Raw genomic sequence first — 14,962 nt, 5'->3', positions numbered from 1 at the left:
CGCTAAAGCGTCCATGAGACGCCCCCACCCCCCCCCGGCAGGCCTCCTCCGACAGGTCTCATTAATCATCTGATTTGAGCCTCCGCCAGCTCCGGGGCCCCGTCAAGGACCAAGAGGCCCCGCGTCCGCTGGGACCGGCGCTAACCCGATCCCACAGCGGCCCGTGACAACATCTCGCTTGCAGGCATTAACCTGCGAACAGGAACCCTTCTTCAGACCGCTCTCTCCGATGACCTCTTTAATTTGCCCGCAGACCGGAAAGATTTCATTTAAGTCTTCGCTATTACTGCGCTTTATTATTACTGAATGGATTGTGAAAACTGTGCAGAAGACGTGCTCGGCGCCATTCAGCGGATTCAGTCCCTGGGAAAGCAGCGCAGTCAGGGGTGAAGTACGCAGGCACCCAGGGGATGGTAATGGAGCCATAAAGACAATTCACAACATGAGACCAGGCGAACCACTTTTTAATGGGCCTCTCGATCACCCTCCTTCGGCGAGGCTGGTCGGCGATGACGATTTTTCCTCGGTGCACTGTGGGAAAAGGCCCCAGCGCGACTCCCGCTGGCTGCCCCCGGATGCCGATAAGGGGACAGCGGAGAGCGGGGGGGGGGGCAGCGTGACCTCGTGTCGCTGCAGAGCGCCAGTGTCCGCCTCTGTCCTTCAGCTCCTGGAAATTCTCCTCTGCGGGGGAGCTCTGGTGGGGATGACCTCTGTAAGGTCATCAGTTGCAGAAGGTGTCAGCCCTGGGTGCTTCACATCCCATCCGCCACCCCTCGCGATAAAAAACCCCGGCGTTTAGAATTCAGATGGCGGCCGCGTGCCGCACGACGGAGTCCACGACGGCCCCGGACCCAGATTAGACTGCTAATTTGAGGCTTTTAGGCATTGCGCTCATTGTTCTTTTATTTATGTTGCGTTAACTTTGCTGGGTGGGCGTGAGTCACGGCAGCTCGGCGTCTGCAGCTTGCGCGCGTCTCCATCCCCACAGCAACGTCTGCCTGTACGGGGGTGACGGCACACCAGAGCAGAGGGACAATCCAAGGAAGAGGGGGACAGACACGCGGGGAGGGGGGCAAGGCCTGGAGACAAGCTGGGTGAGCTGAAGGACCACATACTGGTTTACTGTGTCACACACTGGCACCCTGCTGGGAGGGAGAGAGAGAGAGAGAGAGAGAGAGAGAGAGAGAGAGAGAGAGAGAGAGAGAGAGTGTGTGTGTGTGTGTGTGTGTGTGTGTGTGTGAGAGAGAGAGTGAGCGAGTTTTCCATGCATTAATAGAACACAGCTCCATTCCTTCGCAATATATTTCTCACTGAATTTTTAAATCTTAACGATATGAAAGTGACATTGATCAAAGCAAGAACAGTACAGTGTCATCTGTAAGAAAGGCATTTAATTTCAGTGTATTAAAATATATTTTTTATCAAGACAAACTGGCCCATCTTTTTTTTTTTTCAGTTCTCATATTTTTGGAACACATTTAATATCAGCCATAATAAAAAAGATATAAAATAGAAGATATGAGCCCATCCACCTTACACCGGCAAGACTGAAGCATTAGCCAAGCATAATAGCCGGAACAGCTTTCTGGTATGTTCCGCAACAGAGCCAAGATCAGCATTAAAAGATCAAACAACTCAGGTGTATTTAAAGGCACTGTAGCAAATGCCTCGCAAAAAAAGATGTTCAGACGGCTCAGCTGAAAAAGAGGATGCTGAAGTTTTAAACTACACAAAAAAGCGCAGGAACAAAAGAGATTGTCGACTGAAAGATCCCCACACGGCGTCGGTAAAGAACGAAATTTCATAGGAACACGTGATCAGCTGAACAAATCTGACAGCGGGAACGGTGACAATGCCGGGTAAAGGAAAGGGACAGACACAGTAAACCCAGGTGTAACGTGCCACCCCCACAGTGTTAAAGCAAGCATATTGTGTCCACCCACTGTGTGCGTATAGCTCCTCTGAGGCCTACTGCAAAATTTCGTTGGTCCCCCAACATCCGAGGAGTCTCTTCAGCCCCATACTACAAACAGCATCGACCCCACAACCCCAAAAAGATTACGATTCCAGAGTCCCCTTTCCCTTCCAAGTGTCCCTCTCCAGAACCCTACTTTGGTTTCAGAGTTCACGGGGTTCAGATGCACGGTGTTTCAGCGCGGGTACAGGTCGCGGCGGGACAACGAGCGGAAGAGTCCGGCTGGATGTTTGCTTCTTCCGAGAGAATATGATTATCGTCGGCTTGGATAGCAAATGAAATATTAATGACAGCTTCATCTGAACGTAAACGCGCCGGGCTTTTCGAGACGTCACGGGTCTTAAGCAACTTGCTGAGGAGATCTGTCATGACACAAAGCGCTAGAGCTGATGAATAATAGATAGAAGCCATGACGGCACAGTGTTGTTTGGAGGAGGAGGTGACCCGACCCGTCCCATCCATGGCAACCGAGAGAAGATGCTGCTCCCCGGCAGCTTTTCTGCTCAGGAAGAGCCGAAGGTAGAAACGGACAGGCGCGCTCACGACGTGAGCCGAGGGTGGGAGAAGCCAGGAATCCACACGCAAACACACGCGAGCACGCAAGTGTGTTTAACTACCATTGTAGGAACATTATAGTGACTCTTACTTTGCTGCGATAAATGGCTCCTAACCAAACCCCATGAAAAATTATGAAAGCTCATAAATAACAACACTTTTCACACTTTTTTTTAAGTCCTACCAACCCCCAAAAATTTCTTTTGGGAGGACATTCCCACACAGACTGTCATAGTTCGCTCTACTTGCGACGGCATTTACCTCGAAAACACCGGAACAAGGTTATTAACACAAGCAAAGGACAAAATGCAAAAGATGAGGATGGCAAAGCAGCAAAAAGAGGCTCACACACCAGATGAAAAAGGTAATACCAGCTTCCGTGTTCGTCAGACACGCACGTACACTATCCGAAACTGCTTGTCCCAACCACGGTCATGGCAAACTGGAGCCTAACCCGGTCAAGATCCAAAGGTCACAGGTCCAATTCTCACCTTCAGCTGAAGTACCCTTGAGCAAAGTACACATACGCAGTGTCTACAACTGCCCGTCCCACACAGGGTCACGGGGAACCGGAGCCTAACCTGGCAACACGGGGTGTAAGGCTGGAGGGGAAGGGGACACACCAGGACGGGATGCCAGTCTGTCACAAGCGGGACTCGAACCCCAGTTCTACCGGAGAGCAGGCCAAAGCCAACCCCGCTGCACCACCGCACCCCCGCGCCCCTTACTCATTCATTACAATATTTTCAAAATTTCAGATTTAGTACTAAACGAAGAGATACTGGATTAATGACTCCTCCCGAAGGCACCTGTCACAGATGTACCTGCCACTGAGCCTCCGGAAAGCTGGATGGCACGAAAAGTGAGGTCTAATTGTACTTTTCTCTTGGAGGACAACACTGAGAGGCAGACAGCAAATTCGAGAAAGTATTTACTCACAGTTTTTCACCAAGTATGCTGAATAATACTACGAATAACTCCCTGAACTGAACCAAGCTCCTAAGGTCATTTTGCTCTGCTGCAGAGGACATAAAGTACCAGTGTAAACTTTGAGTACAAGTTGCTGGAAACTAGTGCTCACTCAACGCATTGATCATTTTGATCGGGAAATGAGGCGCCAGGTCGGTTCGAGAGACGTAGATGTAGGAAACCATGTGTTGCTTCATTTTCACTCTTCAGTCCAGTTCCTCCCACAGAGGTGTTACCCAGGGTGTCCAGGTGTACTCACACTTTACACTGCTACTTTATGTGCACATTACAGGTGATATTTCCACTATTTATAATAATACCACACAACATGTTCGGGGCTAGGGTTTAAACAACTTCCTAGAGATAAATTTCAAGTCCTTTCCACCTGGGCCTCTGGATTAACTGCATATACACACGTATGTACATATAACCAGAGAATGACGATATAATAAAATATGGTTACATAAGTTATTACTAAATACTCGGCAGATGTTATGTACATGTAATATAGGCACTAAAGTCAAAGTCAGCTTCATTGTTATTCCACCTGTCGGTGAGTTACACGTACAGGCGAATGAAATTTCGTTTCTCTTTGGACCTCTTTGCCACAAAGAACAGACAGTGCAAGACAAGTGCAAATACAGAACAGTGCAGGTTAGAGGCCCAGCAAAAGAAAAAAAACGCTCAACGTAGACGGAATGCTGACTATAATGAGGTCACCTAGCAATGAGGTATAAAATAACATCGGAAATGATGCGACGCTTGTGTAACACAGTGATGATAAGCGCTAATGACAACGGCTCTGCCCCTCAGTTAAATACTGTCCCGGTCAGGGTGTTCTCCCAGAGACACACATATACTCACTCCTTGCATGAGCCACAGGTAATAATGAGAAACAAATGTTGTGTTAAAAAAAAACCTCAGTTATCTTACAGATGTTAAAAATGAGCTTTTCGTGAAAGTATGGTGGTGTTTCTACACTCTGTAATATTTGCACTGTTTCACATCCATCTCTCCATCCACACCTTCCCACAGTACCCCGGGGGGTCCTTCGCTGGGTGTGCTTGGAGAAGTATCCCGGTAAGTGATGTACATGATGTACATGTGCTCTCCACAGCCCTTTGGACCACAGTAGAAAACCCCACCTCCAGACCCTGAGGCGTGATGCGGGCGCCGTGGGCGATCCTGGCTGTACACGCGGCGAACCGGACGGATCGCACGACGACCGACTTCCATTGGCTCGTTTCCGGTCACGTGACTTCTCGGCCCGGCTTCGCGGAACGCAACCCCGCAACGGGAAGGCATGGTGGTCTTATCGAAAGTATCCTGCCGTTAAAGTGAGCAATCCTGGGAGCTGCTGGGTCCTTTATTCACAGCCCCTCCAGCGAGAGAGGTGAGAAAGAGGATGAAGACAAGGACAGAGAGCGGGGAAACGGAGGGAGCCGAGCGCTTTCCCACCACAGCTGTATTAAGTCCTAATTGAAAGGATCTGCTGTTTTTCACTTTGGCGATTCTGCTCCATTTAGTGCACATTAACAAATCCTACAGCGCGCCGCGCGAAGGCCGAGGTCAGCAGAAACAGACGCGCCACTTGAAGAGCTGCCATTTCTAATGAAAGCGCTCCGCGAGACAGGACACATCGCCCGGCGGAATCAGCAGTCCTCGCGAACGCGCCCGCTGCCCGGCCCTCCTTCCCTAACCCCATTCTTCCCTTTAAAATCCCCATGCAGCCAAATCCATTATTTTCCACTTCCATCCTTAATTACACAGTAAGCCTGTAGATGGATACAACAATGTGCCTTTTCTGATTCCACCGCAACTAAACCTGAGGAGCAATTAGGGACACCGGTGCAAAGTCACCTGTTTCACGTTAAAACCAAACCCGTAAGGACTCCCGAGTTTTGTCGTTTTCTGCGCGCGCAATATTTCTCTTATTCACGCCGTTCGAGCGCCAGCGAAATGTTTCGAGCCGGACAAACCGACACTACGTGCAATAACCTTCCAGAGGGAAAATACTAGTGATGATCGCAGCAACGACGAGACAACGAACCCAAACCTGTGTGTGTGTGTGTGTGTGTGTGTGTGTGTTCCCCCCCGCGTACTGGTCAGTGTTGGGAATTCACTGTCGATGACGAGCGCTCAGCCGTAGGACACTATCGATAAAAGGAGGGAGGTTTTGTTACAGCGAGTGATCCAGAGGCTGTCGGATCTGTGCATGCAGCTTCCGGGCGACTCGCTTCAAAAAACCTTGCCGTTCTGAGGTTTCTCAAAGACCGAGCGGTTCCTTCAAGAGTAGCGTGCACAGGCTGGTACAGCGGTCACCGCTCTAAGGTTGGGGTGAACACACTTCTGTACTGTGTACAGGTGGAGACGAAATCCACACACCCCACAACCCCCTACCCACTGCTCAGTGCTCAACAGCTGCACGTATTTCCCTAGTTGAGGGGCGGCTGGTAGTGTAGTGGTTAGGGCTGCTGCCTTTGGACCCAGAGTCACCCCTTTGAGTTCTACATTTATCCGATTCTTTTCTCCAAAGCAAATTACAGGGTTAAGATAGCTACAATTACTTAACTATTTGTATAGCTGGATATTCTTTTTATTGGAGCAACTTAGGGTAAGTACCTTGCTGAAGATACTACAGCCACAGGTGGCATTCAAACCAATGACCTTTGGGTTCAAAGGCAGCAGCTCTAACCACCACACTACCAGGTGCCCCCAATGAAAGTAATTCTTCTCTGTTCTTTCACCTGATACATTTCACCAAGGTAACTTACAAAGTTAGGGTTGAACACTAAGATACTTACCATGATTCACCCATTTGTATAGCTGGCCAACTTCTACTGTATCAGTTGACAGTATGTACCTTGCCCAAAGACACTACGGCAGCAGAGGGGCCTTGAACCCAGGTGCATTGAATGCAAAGCAACAGGTCCAAGTAGTAAACCACCCAGGACCAAAGCTGAGGATGTGTTTCAATGCATTCAAAACATCTCTTAATCCCACAAACAAGGTAGACAGACCCAGTGCGTACGATCACCATACTGTTGTGAGGCCCACGTACGAGGAAAGCGAGACGAACATACAGTAGACAGCTTCCTACGAAGCGGCCTCACACGTCCATTCTCCTACCTGGACACTCTGGACCTGCTGTAGTAGACTGGACTGTGCATCGGCACATTTCGCTGCCACAGCACCTTCGTCGCAGATGGCAATCCAGGCATTGAAGGGGTACAAACGGCACAAATAGCGTTCATAGCCCCGGTCATCCGCTCTTCGTGTGTATGTGCATCTCTGAGTATTTCTACATTAATGTTTCGCTATGTAATGTTCAGTTTCACATCTTTTAACAAACTATGTCTATTCACCCTAAAGCATCCTTAATCAAGTCAAGGAATGCTGAAAATGTTTACACGTTGATGAATGCACAGTTGCATGCGAGTGCTTCTCTGCAGCACTTTACCTGCTCTAATACTCATAGATAGGATCCTGAAAACATAATGCGGCGTAGTCGAGTCCCACCGTGGACATCTAACGTCTAAACAGAATCACACATCCATTTACAGAGTTCAGGCTAATGCAACGCATTAATCTAGGCCGAAAACGGCACCGTCGCCGGACGACCAATTACGCCAGACCTTTACACCGGTAAATTGAAAACAATTTAGTGTTGAGAGGAAGCGCCATTTTTTTTCTTATTTAGAATTCTACTTTCGCACCCTAGAAAAAAAACCACACCGTATGGGAAATAGCTCCACAATTCTTGGGAAGATTCCTGAGCTTAACAGCACAACACAGACGGTGCTACATATAAAGGCAAATAGTTTAAAAGAGGCGAAGAACTTCCCGTCGGCTTTGTGCACATTTCCTTCTGTGATTTGCAGTCGATCCGTCACAGGTACATTAAAGGTCCACCTTGTGTGCTGTAATGGCTTTCAATTGATTTAGCAGAGTGCACTGTGATGTGAATTAAATCTGAGGATTTAAACGGAGCGCTAACAGCTGACCTGAGCCCCAGCCCCCTGTGACATTAGACGAGCGACAGCAGAGCTCCCGCTTTCACAAAGAGCAATGTACAGTACCGGTGTAAAGCATGAGCACACGTGGGATCCCTGGGCAAAACCCCCATGGGACAAACTGGACAGAAGTGTCCTACATCTCAGGAAACTGCTGACTCAAGAGCTGGTTTCCTGATTAAACTTGTTACCCAAAATGCGGAAAAAAAACCCTACTTTCCAGCAACGAGTGCTCACACTTCTGCTTCATACTACACACTCTTCCCCTTCCAGATGCTTCAGGTGTATATGTTTACTGGCCCAGGAGAGGTGAGGTCCACTGCTGAAGAACACTGCAACAGAGAATCTCCTGGGATTTGAACCCAAACACCTGTGTCCTCAACCACAACCCCACCTGCTACCGCACATTCCGATATAACGCGTCGGAAACATCCCTGTACACGCAGTAAGGTAGAAGGTGAAGGAAGTGATTCAAGCCACCTAAGGAACTGGTTTGAACATCTCAGTGGGAAGCAATCCATAAACAAATTGTGTCTGCAGTTCAGTTCAGCAGTGTTCAAATTCATGACCAAATAATAATGGACCTAATGAAATATATTAAGACTGAAGAGATCAGTAACAGCTTCGACACAAATCTCATAGACGCCTTCAAAGATTTTCAGAGCACGAGGATAAAGGGATAGTTTTCCCCTTGTGACGTATCACAATAACCTGAATAAAAAACACAAGTCCATGCAGAACACACCATGCTCAAACGTACTGTTATTAGCACTTCCATTACGCTTATTGTTTGTGAAATGTCTGTAGTGGCTGTTAACGTCCTTCCTTTCTGATTTACTCTCCTATGGCTGTGTCACGATTCCCATTAGGTAACAGTTAGGCCTTAATAGGGCCACTCCTCCGGAACGGTCTGGAAACACAGCGGACGACGCTATGGATTGCCGTCAGTTCAAAGCAGCAAAACACAGCCACCTCCCCACCACTGCCAGCCATCCATGGTGCTTTTGCAATTTCTCTGCATTTGCAAGAACGTTTACAGCGAAAGGAACTTTATCGGATTTAAATCCAGTGACTTGTGATAACAAGATTAAATGGAAAAATAAACTAGCTCCGTTGCCAGATGTATTGTTACACTTGCATCAAGTCACACGAGAAAGACCGACACAAGAAAATATTTGTCCAGAGGTATAAAGCCAGCCAACTGGTTAAATGCACAAATGAAAGAGGATGGTTTATTATAACTACTGTTTTTGTACTGCATTTTCTTCCCCAAACCATTTAATTATACTCTTCCCCCATTTAATTATATTCAAATGGATAATAACAGGGAATAATAAAGAGATATCATCATGTGTGTTTGCACTGAAATTGTTTATTTGTCAAAGCCCAAGTTTTCCATTGGTAAATTCACAATGATTCTTTCTGTGGAAAGTTTTAATATGAATTGTTTTCTACGATTAATAACAATTTTAATTTTTTCCACATTGATTGTGGGTTCACAATGTATAGCACCAGTAAATTTAAGAGATTATTACTATTACAACTTTTTTAAAAAAAATCAATTTAACAACAGCCTAGCAAAATTCCCTAACTACAGCATATGACAGCTTGGCCACTGGGCCTTCAGAAAGAAAAGGAGTGAAAGACACAAATTCTTGTCAGAAGGTTGCTGGTTTGAGTCCTAACTGAGAACCTACTCTAATGTACTTAAGACCACCTGTACAAAGCACTTTATGTTACATAAAAGCAGTAAACACAACAGTTCCATAGGTGGCAGGTGAGCCTTCCAATCCAAAATGTTCTTAAAGAGTGTTTTTCCAAACCTGGTCCATTCCTGTTCACTGAAATGTGGTCCAAAGAACCGCTTAACTAATTACATCCAACTAGGCTGCTATACACTGCTGACCTAGACGTTTAATTTATGAAGAAATAAGTAAAAGCAACAGAGCTTGCACACTTATAAGTAAAAATAAAGTAAAACTGATATTGCCTTCATTTGCTTAAACGGAATTATTTTGTCCAATTTAGATTAAACAGTGAACCGTTTACTTAATTATGAGTACTTCAATGACCTTAATAAGAAACAACATGACAAAGTTGAAAGAAAAAAGGGAAACAGCCTTAAGCAAACACATATCCAAAAATGTCAAATAAATGCAGCAATATAAAGACATGTCCAGGGCCATATTTCAATCCAGAGCCAGACACAGCAGAGCAGAGCCCAGCATGGTGGAAATACAAAAACTAGAACTGCTAACCTGCTGTAAGTTATTGGTTCATATCTCTTGGACAAAAATATAATCGCATGAATAAGAAACGTATTATTTCCGAACTGTTATTAAAATGTATACTTTTAATATGAAAAACGTACAATAAGTGTGTCACTTTGGATAAAAGTGAAAACATGGAATAATGTAGAGACACATGATGCCAAGAAGTCACCCATATTGAAAAAAAAAATCAAGGGAGACTAAATTTTTCAATTTAAAACAATGCTTTATCAGCCATCTGCCAATCTCCAGGTGTGATGCACCTCTAGAACAGCAGTATTTACTGTATTTACACTGTATTTACTGTATTTGCGTCGTGTTATCCAGTGCATTAAACAAAGAGGGGAAAAAAGAGCAGGCTGTGTCTAATTTCGGATAAAGGACTTGGCTTTCATTCCGGGAGACACTGTAAATTAAACGTTGACCTAAAGGCTGTCAAGCTTCACTAGTCTGTGTAGGGATTGGCTTTGGAGATAAGCCACTTGCATCCTTTAAGTAAACTAACATTCTGCCATGCATCGATTGTCTTTATTACACGTTTGGTCCCAAGGGCCCCAATGACATGCTATGTTTCACTGCAGCTCAACTCCTATTAAATTAAACCTTAATGGCCTGTTGCAAAGCACAGATCTATAGATGTGACATTTATTAGCCACATGTTAAAAGCAACAGGTGCTGAAAAAGTAAACAGAGGGATTGTAATTGCAATATGCAGACTACCTTTCCTTAAACGGATTTGTTTATTTGTGCTTTCTTTAACAAAATAGTATTCATTCTGAATAGAAATTAATAATCCTTTTAGTCACTAGAAGGGAAGAAATAATTATATATGATTAAATTGATCATGCAGTTAAAAAGCACTCGCAAGCACAAATAAAATTGTAAAAAAAAAAAAAAGTTCACTACTATGTTTGCACAAACACACCAACAAAATGCAACGACAAAAATAATTCAGAAAAATAAGGGCATGTCAGCAGACTTCAGAATGACATAAGCAGGTCAATCAAGCAGAACGAATTAAGGGAGGCAGGGGAGCATACACAAGGGTCCAAGACAGCAGAACTTGCTGACCTCGGTCCTTAAGCACAGTTACAAAAGCAACCCAAATCTAACCCTACAAATACAACTGCAACTGTAACACAAATTTAATCATACAGTTCTAATCCCAAAATTGGAACCCTACAAATGCAAACCTGTTACAGTAACCCTACAAGTATAACACAAATGTAAACCTACATGTAAAACTCAAATATAACCCTATAACTATAATTGTCTTGTTACATATGGGGTTAGGGTTAGAGCTGCTGCCTTTATAGCCAAAGGCTGCAGGTTCAAACATCACCTTGGGTTGTAGTATCTTTGCGCAAGGTCATTTAGCCATGACTTTTCGCCAAAATGACTTATAATTATTTATCCATTTGTAGAGCTAGGTTTATTTTTTTACTAGCACAATTAAGGGTAAGTGCCTTGATCAGGAGTATTATAGCTGGGATTCAAACTTGCAACAGCTGGGTCCAAAGGGAACAGCTCTAACCACCATACCACCTGTTGCCTAGGACTAAGCCTACATCTATCATTGAAATGTAACCCTACAGGTCACCCTACAGCTGTAACTTTACAACTTTACAACTGGAACCCAACTGTAATGTACAGGGAAGCATAGTGGTTAAAACTGCCTTTGGACTCAAAGGCTGCAGGTTCAAGCCCAACCTCTCCCTGTAGCACCTTTGAGCAATGGACTTGACCTGAATTACTCCAGCTGTTTAAATGGATAACTAATTGTAAGTACAATAACCTTGTAAGTTGCTTTGGAGAAAAGTGTCATCTAAACAAATAAATGTAAACTGCGATAATGGAGAGAGAGTCTGGTGAGAATCACTCGACCAGTAATACACTGCATGTCGTTCAAAGTGTTAACGTCAAAAAAAAAAAAAAATCCTACAGTGTTAACCTTACAATTGTTCCCACCTCCTCTGGCCTCCAGCATCAGCACTGACAGAACACACCAGGATGCTGCTGATGACAGACAGCAAAGTGTAGCTGGTGCTGGGCTTCTATACCTTCTTTGGCCATCTTCCATCTGGAATTAGTTGGGCAGTGCCCTCCTGAGTAAGGGAAGAGCAGCCCCTTGTGCTCCGCACAGGCCACACGTGGAACCACTGGCAACACCCTGGCGACTTGCACATGACACGGGGGACACATGGAGGCAACATGCAGACAGAGGCTCCGTCCCCTACCCTGTGTGTGTGACTAGAGCGAGAGCGGCCAGGCTGGCTTCAATACTCCGAAACACCTTCTTTCAGCTTAATGAAAAAATGTACACATATTTTTGTGGGCTGTTAAAAGGAAATGTAATAAAAGCAAACTGAGTAGCAAATAAACACACATTATATAGAGTCATCTGTTAAAAAACGCATTAAACAAAATTGAAGCTTTGCTCTGGGTTTAATTTTTTTCATTCAAATGTAAAAAAAAATGCGACAGGAATAATACAATTTAAAGAATATAGTCGCTTGAAATGAGAGAAACTGCTAACCAAGACGCAACCGCTCATACACAGCTCTTTAAAATAAATGATGTGTATACTGTAATCGTGGATAATAAGGATATATACATACTTATTATCCACGGACAGACACACTGGATGATGCAAAAAGAGGGTGTGAACGGCTCTGCTGTAGCACAATATTCATAATTTAAAGGCACAATAAAAACGATGTGTGGAGAGAAGAGGCGCAGCAGCAGCGCGGCGCTCCGGAGCGCAGCGCAGCGCTTCATCATCATGTGCGCGATCGCAATCCACGCTCCTCGCTCCTCGCTTACGTCCTCGCTTCCCCTGGATACATTATATCCGTACCGTGTACAAGTCTGCGGCAGAGATTGAGCCGAACATCCCCACGAAGCTGTCGGGGTGGCCGAAACACGGAACACGCGCGTTCCGCACATACTTTTTCCGAAGTATAAAAAACATCTCGCTGGAAACGACCGGAGTCGGGGAGAAGGAATTCCGGCTGACTTGTTGTTTCAAATGTAACCAATAGTGGTTATTATTATTATTATTATTATTATTATTATTATGTGTTGTGGAGGGTTTTTTTGAAGTGAGGACAATTCAAAAAACCCTCCACAACACATAATAATATTATATTATTATATATTATCATGGCACACCCTCCGAGAAGATTCGTTAATTTTTTTTTTAAAGCGCCTTGTTCAACTCCAGCTGATAAATTACGAAAAAAAAAATCCATCTTCGATTCCCAATCCCGCGGACACTGATTGATTCGAGCAGCAGTCGTGTTATTATATGAACGCCAAACTAAACGCAAACGCGTTACTCACAAAAATACACAGTCGCGGCGAAAAAGGCGCGCGCGTGTCATTAATTTATTCAGATTTTTTTTACGCGTCAGTTAAGTAGCCTCACGAATGAATTATATGCAGTTAAGTCGTATATGCAAATTACGCACAGAATACTCAGTTTTCATTAATGTTGACGACTAATAAGGACGAGTGGCGATATTAAAAATAAATAGCGTTCTGGTTACGAGCGGTCACCTTGTAACCTTAACCTAAGGTTATTAGTTCGAACCCCGCTCCTGCTGTAGTTGAATTGTTACAGTAAGGGTTCCCTGCTTTATAAATATGTAAATCGTTGGAGGCAGATGATTATCTAACACAACTATATAACAAAAACAATAATAGGGTAAAGAAAAAAGGCAGGTGGGCGGGCTGTGAAGGGATGTCGAGACCGAACTTCCCGCGCTGGACTGTGCAGACGCTGCTCCAGGTGGGACACACCTGTGCTCTGAGCGCGCGAGGAGCCGCCGCGTCTCGAGATGCCGGAGCGGCCATTTGTTTACACGGTCAGACCGGAGCGACGGCTGCAGCCCCGGGTGCGGGAGCAACGTCCCCCTGTGTCCCCTTCCGCCCACTCCGCGGTGTGTGTCTGTGTGTGTGTGTGTGTGTGTGTGAGAGAGAGAGAGAGAGAGAGAGAGAGAGAGAGAGAACACACCTGTGTGTGTCGCCCACGACCGACTCGGATGGAAGAAACACGGCCGACACGGACGGATTGACGCTGCTCGTATGTGGGACATCTCACTCTCACACACACACACACACACGGAGATACGGAAGGAGGACGCGCTCGGAGTCGGACCCGCGGCCACAGCCGCGGCGAGCGGAGCCGGTGCCGGTGGTGCCACCTGTGTGTCCCAGTTCTGAAGCGCGCGCGCGCGCACCCTCGCGCGAGCCTCCCGGAGCGGTACTTACGTGTAGTGCTGCGGGAAGCTGAGCGCGCGCGCGCCCGGCGAGGAGGCGCTGAAGAGCAGCACGCCGTGGACGGACACCAAGAAGAGGAGACTGCAGGACGGAGCGCGCAGCGCCATTTTTCCAGCAAAAACGTCCAGGAACAAGAGTTGGGAAAACAACAGGAGCGAGCGGCGGCGGCGGCGGCGGCAGCAGCAGTGGTCGAGAGAGGGGGGAGAGAGAGAGAGTGAGGGAGGGACGGACGGGGGGAGAGAGAGAGAGAGAGAGAGAGAGAGAGGAGCGGTCTCCTCCTCCTCCTCCTCCTCCTCGCAGAAAAAGCCAGAGACGGTGGAAAGATAGAGGGGGTGGTGTCGCCTCTCCTCTCCGCTCCGCCACGGTCCGGTTCGCTGGTCCCCGTGCGGAACCTCAGTCGGCAGCGAGTGCGGGATGATGGCACCTTTAAAAAGAGCCTCTTCCGTTCGTTCGGGTACGCGCCGCCGCCGGTGCTGCTGTGCCTGCGCTCGCTCCCTGCGAGCTCTCCCGTTCACACACTCTCTCTCCCCTCTTTCCCTCTCCCTCGCTCTCCCTGTCACTCTCTCTCTCGCTCTCTCTCTGATTCTCTCTCTACAACCACTTACATATTCATGCACGACAGACGGGGGCGCGCATTAGGCCACCCCCTCCTGCCCCGTTACCCACGCGCGCTCCAGTTTATTCCCAGGGAGACGCTCCGGAGGGGGATGCAAGCAGGTTAATACATTAATTCATTATGAAAACAGTTATCCCAGAAGAAAAGGGGTAAGACAGCGGAGGAGCACACACACACACACACACACCTGAAGGGCTGTTCAGGCAATTCACTATGCTTAGAACTTTTACCAGAGTAAACATGTGCAGAACATGGACCTGCAGAAGCTCCATGTGTGAAGATC

General features: G+C 46.4%; 1 protein-coding gene across 3 annotated transcripts in view; it reads right to left on the bottom strand.

Moving 5' to 3' along the window:
- The window catches only part of cacna2d2a (calcium channel, voltage-dependent, alpha 2/delta subunit 2a), a 243,488-nt gene extending 229,239 nt beyond the window's left edge, over positions 1-14,249 (bottom strand). For all 3 annotated transcript variants that reach the window (XM_018737693.2, XM_018737694.1, XM_018737695.1), the window contains exon 1: positions 14,055-14,249. In XM_018737693.2, the coding sequence (XP_018593209.1) occupies positions 14,055-14,170 (116 nt within the window). In that variant the 5' untranslated portion in view covers positions 14,171-14,249. The remainder of the gene's footprint in view (positions 1-14,054) is intronic.
- Positions 14,250-14,962: the final 713 nt, after the last annotated feature.

Source organism: Scleropages formosus, chromosome 2 (assembly GCF_900964775.1).
Source record: "Scleropages formosus chromosome 2, fSclFor1.1, whole genome shotgun sequence".
Taxonomy (NCBI): domain Eukaryota; kingdom Metazoa; phylum Chordata; class Actinopteri; order Osteoglossiformes; family Osteoglossidae; genus Scleropages; species Scleropages formosus.
Note: the sequence above shows the minus strand (reverse complement) of the source record. Positions and strands in the feature narration are given on the sequence as shown.